Source organism: Fopius arisanus, unplaced genomic scaffold (genome assembly GCF_000806365.1).
Source record: "Fopius arisanus strain USDA-PBARC FA_bdor unplaced genomic scaffold, ASM80636v1 scaffold00058, whole genome shotgun sequence".
Classification (NCBI taxonomy): Eukaryota; Metazoa; Arthropoda; class Insecta; order Hymenoptera; family Braconidae; genus Fopius; species Fopius arisanus.
The window spans coordinates 544,775-556,874 of NW_011887797.1; the positions used below are offsets into that span (position 1 = coordinate 544,775).

General features: G+C 40.1%; 4 protein-coding genes across 5 annotated transcripts; 2 read left to right on the forward strand and 2 right to left on the reverse strand.

The window, feature by feature from the left end:
* Positions 1-101: 101 nt before the first annotated feature.
* On the reverse strand, positions 102-4,673 carry LOC105268526 (transcription initiation factor TFIID subunit 10). Of its 2 annotated transcripts, none has more exons than XM_011308155.1 (4): positions 4,349-4,673; positions 658-783; positions 521-585; positions 102-438 (listed from the first exon to the last, which is right to left on the reverse strand). In XM_011308155.1, exons 2-4 carry the CDS (start codon positions 763-765, stop codon positions 237-239), a joined length of 375 nt encoding a protein of 124 aa, XP_011306457.1. In that variant the 5' UTR covers positions 766-783; positions 4,349-4,673; the 3' UTR covers positions 102-236. The 2 variants fall into 2 exon arrangements, with proteins under 2 accessions (XP_011306457.1, XP_011306456.1); XM_011308154.1 differs by lacking the exon at positions 4,349-4,673 and adding an exon at positions 978-1,234.
* Positions 1,592-6,322, forward strand: LOC105268524 (dual specificity protein phosphatase 3-like). Its single transcript, XM_011308153.1, has 4 exons — positions 1,592-4,145; positions 5,261-5,448; positions 5,615-5,838; positions 5,957-6,322. Exons 1-4 carry the CDS (start codon positions 4,134-4,136, stop codon positions 6,151-6,153), a joined length of 621 nt encoding a protein of 206 aa, XP_011306455.1. The 5' UTR covers positions 1,592-4,133; the 3' UTR covers positions 6,154-6,322.
* Positions 6,323-6,419: 97 nt separating this feature from the next.
* ana2 (anastral spindle 2) lies at positions 6,420-8,756 on the forward strand. Its single transcript, XM_011308156.1, has 2 exons — positions 6,420-6,603; positions 6,674-8,756. The coding sequence occupies exons 1-2, from the start codon at positions 6,532-6,534 to the stop codon at positions 8,636-8,638; spliced, it is 2,037 nt and encodes a 678-aa protein (XP_011306458.1). The 5' UTR covers positions 6,420-6,531; the 3' UTR covers positions 8,639-8,756.
* A 186-nt stretch (positions 8,757-8,942) lies between these two features.
* On the reverse strand, positions 8,943-11,766 carry LOC105268528 (uncharacterized). The gene is made up of 2 exons (XM_011308158.1): positions 11,171-11,766; positions 8,943-11,058 (listed from the first exon to the last, which is right to left on the reverse strand). Exons 1-2 carry the CDS (start codon positions 11,445-11,447, stop codon positions 9,143-9,145), a joined length of 2,193 nt encoding a protein of 730 aa, XP_011306460.1. The 5' UTR covers positions 11,448-11,766; the 3' UTR covers positions 8,943-9,142.
* Positions 11,767-12,100: the final 334 nt, after the last annotated feature.

Here is a 12,100-nt window from a genome sequence, read left to right on the forward strand (position 1 = left end):
GATTCTTGAATAGTGGCGCCACTTCGTCCTCCAACCCTAGGTTTCAACGTAACAAAGATTCATTGGGGCTGTGGTAAATAATGATATTGAATAGCTTGAAATTACTCTGATGCAGTGGAATTTATTCGTGAATATCGAAATGACTAAAGGATTAGCATTCGATATAATGGGTGTTATTGTCTGGGTAGCAGGTAATTACAAGACTTACAAAAATTGAGGGGTTGGGGATGGTAATTTTATACGAAATAATGAGGCTTCTTGACGATTATCCCGTATTCGGCTACAGCTGGTGTGAGGTCTTCCATCGTCAATGTGTATCTCCGATCTTTGCCCTTTGATTTAGTCGTTTGACTGGCGCCTCTGGTTTTGCAGTGCTGCAGGGCGTCGTTGGCAATTTCTGAGATGAATTTTTGAGCTGCCAATGAGACTAATCGAACTCTGGAAGGGTTAATGTCTTTTTTAATGAAAATTGGGGGGGGGGGGATGGGATGTCAGGGGAAATCTGTCGTCGGTCACTTACATTCGAGGATCCGTTGAGTTGAATCCTGCTGTGTGCAGGTAATATTCACTTATCGCATCAGGTACCTGGGGGAGGCCATTGTTTATGATTTTTGTGGGCTATTCTTAATGGAATAATAAACTGGAGGGAGGACTTACTGTTGGTGTGTAGTCCTCTAATTGAACTAGGAAATCTGACAGGGGTTGACCCGCACTCTTTGCTTCCTCATTAGGTGGAGTGGCACGTCCTAGATTATCCGATGACATCCTTCAATTATTCGATTCCTCAGTACATGGAACAAATAGTTGTTATTTTGACATTGATACTAAGTCCTTTGTCACTCTAACCAACAATGTTTACGTTCGTGGAACTCAATTGTACTGATGCAGTTAGATTTTTGGAGACGTTTTGGTTGTTTCACTGGTAATTTATTTGAAATTGTAGTAAATTAGTAATTACTGTATTATGCTGGTGTTACCTTCAATGCTTTAAGTTATTTTGGTGAAATGGATGACAAGTCCGTGTCAACAAACTCCGAAAAACATGTACGTGTGTATGTTTTCAATGACGAGTGTGTGAGAGGGGGAAAATCACTAGTTTTTATAGTAATTTTACAAAAACTCTGTTGGTGAAAGTTCTTCTCGATTTCTGTTGGTGACACTGTGACGGTTTATTCAATTTTTAAAAAAATGAGAAAAAATATCAATATGCCATTTGAAATTACTAATTAATAATGATTTATGGATGAAAATTATAATTTTCTCAATTAACATTGGACTATTTTATTGATGATACGATACAATTTACAATTGACTGGCCTAAATTGTCACTGTTGAAGGGAGAGACGTAAAAAAGAGAACAACGATGCCGTAAATTTAACTATATTCTTAAAATTCTCTAAATTCAAACGATAGAAATGATACGCCGTAAAATGCACTGGATAATGCGCCTTTGTTATAATAAATAAGATTTTCTGACGATCTATTGACGGCAGCTGATACCAAGGGTAATTATACACTGCATTGAGTAATTCTCCGGCTTTTGTCGCGATAACGTCACCTCCAAAGCAAAATAAAAATATTTGAGTGTAAAGGAACATCGTGACGCATCCAAAAATTATCAGATTGCCGAATTCGTCTTGATCGTTAAACGTCTTCAGCATTATCATCACTAAAAAGCAGAATCCATTGGTTTATCTATGGGAGAACTTGGTACTTAAAGAAAATTCGCTTACAGGCGCCGCTTATGAAACATAAATCTGTCAGTAAATGACACATAATTACGAAACTAAATGTTTCCTCCAGGTGATGACAGATTTTCAGGAGATGATTGTGACGTTTTACAAAGTCATGGATTATCGAAGGCTTTTCAGTGTTTGATGCGGGTAAATTTTGAAAATTCATCTTCAAAATGTCAAATTGACCACTCAAATGAGTGAGAATGTGATAATAGCAGGCGTCATTACCACTTACACACCACTGCATGATAGCAAGTTGAATACTCTGTCCAATGTAAATTAAATACACATTAATTGAGAGATCTGATGTCCAACAACCGGCCCCGAGGGCTGCATATATTGCAGTTGAATTTGTGTCGTTAATTTTCATATTAATTAGAATTTTCTGAAGTATCGTTAGCACTGAAATAAATAATGAACCGCCCAAAAGGACAATGAAGCCTGCTCTTCCCAACAATTTATTATTTTCCATTATTTTTTGGGACTGCAAATTTCTGATATCTGACCAATCCCTCGCGGCAGAAATTATCATGTAAGCCATATTTTTCCAATAAATTCTTGGAAGTGTCATTTTCACGATCCCCAGTAGTGCACTCGGTATGCCAACAGTTGACACTAACATATCATTAAGATTACCACAATTTTGTAAAAGGTCTTTTGTTAAAGTTGTTGCCATTGAGATCTGTAAGAATTAATCAGTGGGTATTGATATTAATCGAATGAGAATCCGATTCCACATCGATATAAAAGATCTATTTAAATTGCTGAACGCCTATTTTATTATCAGGGAATTTTTTTTAAATAGTTAAAAGTCCTTGGAAGTGAAGAAGAATTCGACCGAAGTGTAAAGAAAATTCTGATCCGGGAATTCTCAACTGAAAGGCAATGGGAATATCTACAAGATGGCTTTAAAAAATGGTTCACTTTTTCTGAATCAGATGAAACACGTTGAGATTGATTTGAAAAAGCCGAATAATTGCCACAATTGTTCAAAAACACGAGGTGGAGCCGCCGCCATCTTTGAAGCGGTAAATAAGATGGCGGTCTCTTCTTTAAATTCTTTAAAATAATTCTTTACATTTATCTATTATCTTCAACTTAGTGTTAACTCATTTCTCATTGTTTTTATAAATAGGTTTCAAAGCAAATTTTTCGTTTATTTCGCCGTAATAGCTAGGGCGCAAATTTTCTCAACCTTTCAATAATTCAAGTACCAGTGTTATTATACAAAACCAGAAACGAATTTTAGCAAATGTTTTGTCACACGTGAATGGCCAAATTCCCATGAGTTCTGATGTGATTTTGTACAGTTGAAAATCGTGTTGTGCTTCTGTATTCCACACATCTTCATACTTTAATTTTTTCATTCCTATTTCTTCTTCACGCGATTTTAATACACAGTAAAATTCCAGTATTTCATCTATTCGTTTGAAAAGTTGCTCATTAGTAATTATGATTGTGAAGACAATAAGGAGTCAAATATTTCCAAGGGATGAAGAAATGAATTTCGCAATGTTTGAAGTACGAGTTACTGATGCGCATGATTCACGCACTTGTTCCACCCCATGTTGATGTATGAAAAATGTATATGCAGCTTTCGCAGGCGACTTAGTACACACGTAGGATAATGAAGGAGTAAGTAAATGTTACCGAGAAAAAGAGGGATAAAATGGGGGAAGAAATGGGCGAGTGGAGACAAAAAACTAAAGTAGAGAGGAATACGACGCGGAATTACAGGGTAATCGTTGAATCGATACACCAGACTTGTACTATATTATTTACTTTCTGTTCTTTCCCTCTAATTTCTCCCCTTTCTTCCCCGATTCGCGACACAGTATTGTTACAATATTTTCCCTACACAGTTATCCTAGAGAACTCGAACCGTTTTCTTTTTATCTTTCGTCTTTATCCCTTCCGGATGTTTTGCCTCACTGCAATATTTTTTCTGTTAATAAATTTATTTTCCCAAAACCTGAACTAGAGTTATCCATGAAAATTATTCAAACGGCAGTTTTTTTTAATAAAATGAATTCAAACAGATATTCCTGCGATATTTTCTCACTGAATTGCCCACCTCATCCAAATTCTCCTATACACGTTTAAGGACATAAATTAAGAGATTAACGATGTTAATTAGGGACTTTTAACTTGTAAATTACTAGGTGGCAATCGTTATTTATGTTTATGTTTTAATCAGCAACGAGTTTACGATTTCGCGCTCTTCACGCTGAGTTTTTATGAGAAACGACGATTTGTAGATCAACGTCGGTTCGACATGAAGATGAGGTTAACAAATCCGATTTGTCGTAATTGATAGTTTTGAGAGGAAAAATTAAACTGCGTAGTAATCATTCCAAGGACAAGGACAAATGCGTTGCGGTTGACACTAGCAAGAGGATGGCACAACAGGTGAGAATAATATTGTCAAATTAGACCTGAAACATTAGCCATCAATAATTTCATCGTCTAAATAATCAGTAGAATACTCAAGAGTAATAATTCTAACTCAAATACTTGTAATTAACAGTACATTACATTGCACTGACGAGACTGTGGATTTTTGCAGGTTAAAATCCAAACGCTTGCGCAGGATTTTTTCCGAAAAATTTCACCTGTTTATTTTTATATAGATCCCTCGAAGAGACTATCGAGTTTTCAACTTGTTGACTCCGTTTATTATAGCTGCAATTATAATTTAGGCACCACTGGGTGACTGACTGAATTCGAATATAAAAATAAATCGAGGCGAATTGCATGTGAAGGTCTCCCACCACTTGGCAACTGTTGCCATTCTATTGGCTGCTATAAGGAGGGAAAATAAATTCATGAATGAAAATTCTTATAGAACCGATAGAGAAATTCAAGCACTTTTAAATTATCAAATACTTCTTCTATTTTTGGGTAATTTTGTTACGTTGAGTTATAAAATTATTTTTTTAATTTGAGAGCAACTCCAGAGATTTAATTGATTAATTCTTTTTTTATTAATACTATTTTTCGCAGTTTAATTTCTATTGATTAATTTTACTGCAATCTTTTGAATGTCAGTGGAATAAATTCCTGAAATCCAATTTAATGCGAGTCACTGTAAATATTTTAAAAATTCTTCGGCGATGATCTTGACATCGTCTGTATTATTTCGAGCTGACAAGTTCGCCCAGTATTATTTCGATATGAAAATGAGTTCTTAAAATACTTATCTCTGGCGCCATAAGCTGGAAGGGATGTAAATATTTGCTCTTGGCGGTAGTAATCGTTTGACTATAAGATGAAAACCACTTGGAGAGATAGGGACAGGGTGAGATCAAATTGTCAGCTTCCACCAAATATTTTACAGGAATCCTCTCCGATCCAGACTCCATAAATTCTTCATCCATTCACCTCAATAATTCCAGTGTTAATTAACAGTACCCAATAGGAGAAGTAAATGAAAGATTGAAGTTGATGACAGTAAGAATGATTTTGTGGTCTAAGTGGATGAAATGTAAGACAAATTATCATTTTTATTTTTTCTCACGAACTAGGATTTTCAAAAGCCTCTGACTGGGGGCGAAACCACAGCATCCAATCTGTCAAGAGCTCTAATTGCAACTTCGGTCGAGCACAAACCCTTGCCAGGATTTGATATGGATCGTGATGATCCGCGATATTATCGTCTCCAACAAGAAATTGATTGCGACCTCGTGTATCCTGGAATTTTAATTGGCGATGCGTAAGAAATTTAAATTCAATAACTCAATTACAGGATAACTGTAAAATAAATCACGAAATCTGGACACCAAGACTTCAGAGTTTCATTGACTCTTTGACGAGTGCCTTGTCATTAAAATCTCCATAGAATTAATTATTTTGAGTACTTCAGGGGTTTTTAATCACAGGGCCACAGCTAAAAACAAGAGCTATTTAAAACGCATCGGTGTCACTCACGTATTGAATGCAGCCGAAGGGACTCGTTTCGGGTTCGTCCCGACGAACAAGGAATACTACAGAGACGTCAACATGACGTATTTGGGATTGCCTCTGGCAGATTTACCATCGGTAGACATCAGTAAATATTTCTACACAGCAGCTGCATTCATTGATGACGCCATGAAAAGCGGAGGTAATTTATTTCTCGTATGCAATTGAACTCGACTGTCTAGCCTCGTTCGATAATTAACTCTCATTTTTCTCTCATTTATTTTGAGGTTTTGAGTCAATGATTTGTTTAAAAATTCCAGGGAAAGTCTTCGTTCACTGTATGGTGGGAGTGTCTCGCAGTGCGACATGTGTTATCGCTTACCTGATGATAAAACGTCACCTTTTGGCAGAAGAGGCGATTCGTTTGATACGAAAGAGTCGCAGCATTCATCCAAATGAGGGCTTCCTGTATCAATTAGCACGACTGGACAATCAGCTTCGTCGTCATCGTCTCTAACGATGACAAATCGATTACTCCCTTTACGAACTTATTTATCTAATTTATTTAATTCCAATCTAGAGCGGGCGATATATTTGTAAAAAGAAAATGGATCATGCTTTTTTAATCAACATTTAGTTTAATTACCTGTAGAAAGTACGCTGTAATAAAATTGAAGTTTATCTAATTCAAATTTTTGAATTCCCCCTCCAAAAACGTGGGAATTAAAAAGTCTAGAGGATTTCAGAAATTCTAGTGCTTTTTCCCCTCAAAGTTCCCACGCACTGGTGCAATTGTTGGCGGTTGATTCAGGTCTGTCACAAATACAACAGTTGTTTTACAATTATTTAGATAAAATTGTTCAGATGAAGTAGTTTGAATCCCCGGAGTTCCAGAATGGCGAACAGGAATTGCAACATCAGTGGGGAAATCGAGCCGAGAGTTCCTCGACATCCAACAGCAGCACTGGTGAATATCCTAACCTCTGTAATTGATAAAATTTCATAAACAATCTTTGCAATGAAGAATTCTGTTTCAGACTGAGGTCCTGCCAACAGTGCCGGAGGTGTCATTGGCCTTCGACAGCCCTCAACAACGAATTTATTACCCAAACGAGTCGAGACCCTCCACTGTGCCAACATCCTACGCCAAATGGAAGCAACAAGTACCCCAGAAATCCATCGACCCTGGGGTCATGCAGAAAGTATCACGAAGCCTCCCGTCATCACTAGCCCCTAGAAAACATAACACAGCCCTGGGAGTAATTGAAAAACCCCGAAATCCCGTAACCAACGTCTTCACAAAGGACTCTCGCCTGAAGTTCTATCAAAAAATAAATCCAGAGTCTTCCCAAGCGAACCCAAAAATCCTCCCCACGAGCAATCCCTCGAATTCCATGAAATCATCATCGAGAAGATCTCAGATGCTCCTCCCAGTGGCTCCTAAACCTCAGGAGTCCTCAGACCTCGAAAAAGTCGAAGTCTCAAGCCCTCCGAGACGAGAGAAAACCACCTGCGACTGTCACTCCCATCAGTCTGAAAACACGGAGATAATTAATAAATTATTGTCCCTGGTCCAAAGTCAAAATGCTCAGATACAGATGCTCCAGGGACAGGTGGAAACTCTTCTGTCAATGAGGACTGAAAGACCCAGGGAATTGAATGACTACCAGAGGCTTCCTCTGCCTGTTCACAACGCCTCCACTAATCCAATTGATCCAGGTCTTCAGAATCCACGTCTTCAGTACTCAAAGAGCTCTCGAGATGTCCAGGAACTTGAAGAGAAACAGAGGGACGATAGCTGTAAACAGTTAATAAAGGAGAAGAAGGTATCGATTGGAGTCATGACGAGTTTCGAGTTGACTGTTCAAGATTCAGTTGTTTATAATGTCGATGCGCCAGCAGTCACTGATTATCAAGATAAATCTTCCCATCCAGTGGGAATAAAAAATCTGAATTCTAGAGCAACTGCTCCTATAGGAAAAGTACCCACTGGCCCCCTGGAGCAGATTATCGAGGATTCAGAGAGCCATTTGTCGTCCACTGTTCAAGCTAGCAACAATTTTAACACTTACTCCTCGGCGAGGAAATCATTACAGGGAAATCCTCAGGGAGATTCGCTGACCTATGCAGAATTGCCACAAGTTAATCCCCAAATGAATCCTCAAATAAATCCACAAGTTCCAGCTCTGCCTCAAAACCAGATTCATCATCTGACAGATCGACCTCCAGAATCTCTGAAACTAACACCCAGATTTTCCAGCGGAGAAAATCGTTCACCGAATCCAGAGAAATATTCTCCAGCAGGTCGAGCTGTTGCTCCATCGAATCCTCGGGGAGATCCAGCTCCTGGAGACGTGGAACCTGTTAAAAAAACTCCACAAGTTGGTTGGACTCTGTATGATAATGTCATGTGTCAGGTGAATGAAATTCTGCACAATACTCAAGAGGAGGAAAAAAAAGAGATGGTTCAGGAGGCGAATGGATCGAAAATCGTGCTGAATGGAATACAGCAGTCGACTCTGGAGAAGCTGAGGCTCTTTGGATTCACATTCGCTGATACGTCTGGATGCTCCGAGGGAAAATCTCTCGTCGATGGCAGGAGGATGAATCCTATTCCTATTGACGCCTCGTATTATCCTCGACTGGATTATCAGGCAAATGTCATTCAGACCTCAGGATCTGCCAGTGACACCAGTTTGCACATGAAGGCACTTGCTATGAAGTATTTAGGGAGCAAACAGCTACCAAATGTTTCTAGTCATCAAAGGGGGATGGAATTGTTCACTAGTGTTGTACTGAGTAATATACAGAATAACATTCCTGGAACTTCCATCTCTGAAGTTCCTAAAATGGATAGTCCACGATTCCAGGCGTCACCGAAGGCTTTAGATTATCAACGGGACAATTATTTAATCCACTCAAAGCAAAGTCCACACACTCCGCATAGTCCACACAATATATTGGATATATCCAGTCTCAAACGTCAACCCAAATTATTATAGCACGATTATTTATCATTTTTTATTTTAATTTCATTAAGAATTGTGGATTATTATTTATTACGTATTCAGTAATTGTGAAGATAAAGTCTAAATAAACGAATTTTCTATTTCTTTTAAATCGAGGCTCTATATTTTTTTTATATTTCTTTAAAAAATAATCTAATTGTTTATTTTATAGCAGGATTTTATTATTATTATTTTTTTAATACGCCATTTTTGGAAATTATTTCGGGGACTAGAAATGTTTTTAGATAATTGAAGGAAATTCGAGGAATTAACAATGAGTAAGTCAAGGTCATTTGAATATAAAAGAATGTTCTTTATTAGAATATCTGTACAATTTTTTGATCTCGCCTCACCGCAAATTTTTCGAACTCTCACATCAATAAATCAATAAGAATATAATCAAGAAACTTCAAATATATATAGTTTAAGCAGCAATAACCATTCTTTCCCTCCATTATGACTCGAATCCTCCCCTCTACCAGGTTTCTTACCCCATCCTTACGACCTGGTCCTACAGATTGTCCCAGAGAAGGACTCGATATCACTGGGGCTCTGCACAGACTCGAAGTCAGACCAAGAGACTCCAGCATCAGTAGCTGACGACCTCTCAGATCTGTCAGAGTACCCAGAGTCCACCACTCCAGATTCATCGATCCTGAAGAGCCTCGGATGGAGCTGCCTCTTGGTCCTCTGATAGCTGCTCCCCCAGGTATCACCAGCATTCCATTGGAAATTCCTGACTCTCCGTTGAACCCTAATAGGACTGATCGAGGGAGACCGTCCCGAATTCGTCATCATACTGATCAAAGAGCTGCTCCTGGGTAGAGACTTCTTGACAGGAACCCAGAATACAGATTCCTCCTCCTCCTCCTCCTCCTCCTTGAGTTTCTTCTCCTCATCCTTGGCTTTGGCCATCCAATCGTAGTCTGGTTCTGATGACAGAGTGGGTGATCTGGGCCCCGACTCACTGCCACTGTCAGAGTCCTTGAAGCTCAGGGATGTCGAGGAAGCCACTGACTTGATGTCAGCATCGCTGTTGTCCTCACTGCTGTACGCCTCAGCCTCTCGGTTGCCATCTGAGTTGTCCTCGTAGATGTCACTCTTCTCCAGGACTCTCACTAGCTTCCTAACGAAATTTCTGGAGCCAGGAGAAGTGTAAGTCCTCTGTGGGGAAGATCGGCACTTCTCCTGGAGCTCCTCGATGATGTCCTGGATGAGAGACTGACTGTCCCCCACTCGTTTCTTCTTTATGATCTTCTCCATTGCTGTTGATTTGTTCTTTGACATGATGAATGCCAGGTGAGAGGAGGCGTTGGAGCTGTGACGAGATAGAGTTCCTGGAGCCATCCTCTGATCCTCAGTTATTGGCATCAGAGGACTGGAGAAGGTTGGTGATGTCCTCGGGGATCGCACTGGGGACACCATGATCAGGCTGATGCGAACGTTGTCTGCCTTGCATTTGTCACAGAGTTGGAGTTTTGCGCAGTAGTTTGATGATGATGACGTGGGTCTAGGGGAGATTCTGTGAGGAGTCAAAGCTCTCTCGGATTCAGGAGCTGGTGACTTTTCCCTCTGGGTCTTTGGATTATTCTTCCTGGGCGGTTTCACGATCGTGGTCTCCAGTGATGATGGGATTTCTGGAGGCGGCAGGAAGAAGAGCGGCTTTCTCAGGGGCTCTGGAGACCCTCGTCCCAAGGGTTTAGCTAGCGGCGAGGATGAGCCGATTCCTGGGAATGTGAAAATCGATTCACGACGAATTGGGTTGCACAGGGGAGAGGCCATTGATGATGTCGAGAAAACGGAGACTGGGGAGCCCTCGGGAGTCGATGATGTCCGGACTTTGAAGGTCTTCAGGAATGAGGATCTCAGGTCTGGAGTTCTGCAGAGAGAGATCGAGCACTCTGGCCTCTCCGGGCTCTTTGGATCGTTCGGTTTTGTGTACGTCTGACGGCGAATTCGCAGGCACTCGGGGTCCGGGTCGTCCAGATCTGTTACCATTATCGATTTAGACTCCGAAGGGTTCTCCAGGGCTGAGAGCATTGACTCTTCTGGGGATGAGAATTTTGACTCCTCCAGGGTTGAGAATTTTGATTCCTCAGCAGTTGAAAAATTTGAATCCTCCAGGGTTGAGAATTTCGACTCCTCCAGGCTTTCAACACTCAGGTCGAGCTTCGGAGCAGGTGGAAACACGATATTGATGTTCTGGATTTTCCTGGAGACTGACATCCTCGGGAAAGTACCACTTGTATTCAGTGAATTTTTCTGCTTGGACGATTTGCGTTCCAGAGTCCCATTCTGTGGCATTGAACTCTCTGTGAATTTAGAACTAGAGCCCTGGCTCCTGTGGTGCTTCCTCGATAGCTTGTGTGTGCTGTGAAAATTCTGGGCATCGGAGAAGGCCGATTTCGTGGTTTCTGGAAGCAGATGGAAATAAAATAATAAGATTCCAAATCCCAAGAGAAATACCATAAACAATATTAATTACATGGAAAACTCGTTAGAATAATTGCTCAATGATTAATTTACCTTTGGAATTTTTCATGGAGAGTGTCGACATTGACGAGTTCTTTCTGGAGCCCTTCCAGGGTGCAGGGCGATTCTCGATTGCAATACCATTTACCAAAATCTTCGGTGGTTTCGAGCAATTGTTGATGTACCACTCTGGAATAGACAGTTTCTCCAATGATTTCTTCACTCTGACTTCAGCTTCTGTCAGTATTCGATTCTGACTGTTCTCCTGACGATTCTCTTCACACATTGAGAACATGTTCTGTCTTATCCAAGTAGCAGGACAAGTGGCCATTGTAATATAAATATTTAAATTTCACTTTGAAATTCGGTAAAACGTCGATAATGTGTCGGTTTATCAAAGTAATCCAGATCGTTCTGCAAATTTTCACGATTCGCACTTTATTTCAGAGACTGGAGTACTTGTTTCCACTTGATCGCTTCTTGTACAACTGGTGAACATTCAGCAAATGTCGGTCTATGAATAATCTGCGGGTCCTGAAAGTGGTGGGGGGTGGTAGAAGGTGATGAAAGTAGTGGAAATAGTAGAAGTGGATGGGGGTAGGAAAAATTTTGCCACCAATGGAAAATTTTGGGGTCAGGCAATAAAACCTGTCTCCAGACCTTCCGGGGCGTAAATTCCAGTGATTAGGGTGTCTCTACCTGTGGCCATTAAGCTGAGCTCGTCAACGAGACTCAAACAATGAGGGAACATTTATGGCATGGATTACGTGGGATTGGTTGGGTGGATTGCTACGGATTTTCGTCCTTTTCACGAAAGGAGTCATAAAATTGTCTTCTTGTTTTGATTGTTTACCTTTCTACTTGGACCTCGACAATAGCTTCTCGAAAATCTTCACTCTATTTAGTGATTTTTCGCGGTATTTTTCACCTCCTAGTAATCCCTGATTCCCTCGATAGTCAAACTAATGTTTTGATTGAGTCGAA

What these genes read in the sequence shown, in the direction of transcription:
- LOC105268526 (XM_011308155.1), bottom strand. Translation starts at nt 765, where the DNA reads ATGTCATCGGATAATCTAGGACGTGCCACTCCACCTAATGAGGAAGCA. An exon ending in TAGAGGACTACACACCAACA is followed by an intron (nt 586 to 657) that starts GTAAGTCCTCCC and finishes GGCCTCCCCCAG; the next exon opens with GTACCTGATGCGATAAGTGA. An exon ending in AACTCAACGGATCCTCGAAT is followed by an intron (nt 439 to 520) that starts GTAAGTGACCGA and finishes TAACCCTTCCAG; the next exon opens with AGTTCGATTAGTCTCATTGG.
- LOC105268524 (XM_011308153.1), top strand. An exon ending in GGAATTTTAATTGGCGATGC is followed by an intron (nt 5,449 to 5,614) that starts GTAAGAAATTTA and finishes TTTTAATCACAG; the next exon opens with GGCCACAGCTAAAAACAAGA. An exon ending in TGACGCCATGAAAAGCGGAG is followed by an intron (nt 5,839 to 5,956) that starts GTAATTTATTTC and finishes TAAAAATTCCAG; the next exon opens with GGAAAGTCTTCGTTCACTGT.
- ana2 (XM_011308156.1), top strand. Translation starts at nt 6,532, where the DNA reads ATGGCGAACAGGAATTGCAACATCAGTGGGGAAATCGAGCCGAGAGTT. An exon ending in GACATCCAACAGCAGCACTG is followed by an intron (nt 6,604 to 6,673) that starts GTGAATATCCTA and finishes ATTCTGTTTCAG; the next exon opens with ACTGAGGTCCTGCCAACAGT.
- LOC105268528 (XM_011308158.1), bottom strand. Translation starts at nt 11,447, where the DNA reads ATGGCCACTTGTCCTGCTACTTGGATAAGACAGAACATGTTCTCAATG. An exon ending in CTCCATGAAAAATTCCAAAG is followed by an intron (nt 11,059 to 11,170) that starts GTAAATTAATCA and finishes ATCTGCTTCCAG; the next exon opens with AAACCACGAAATCGGCCTTC.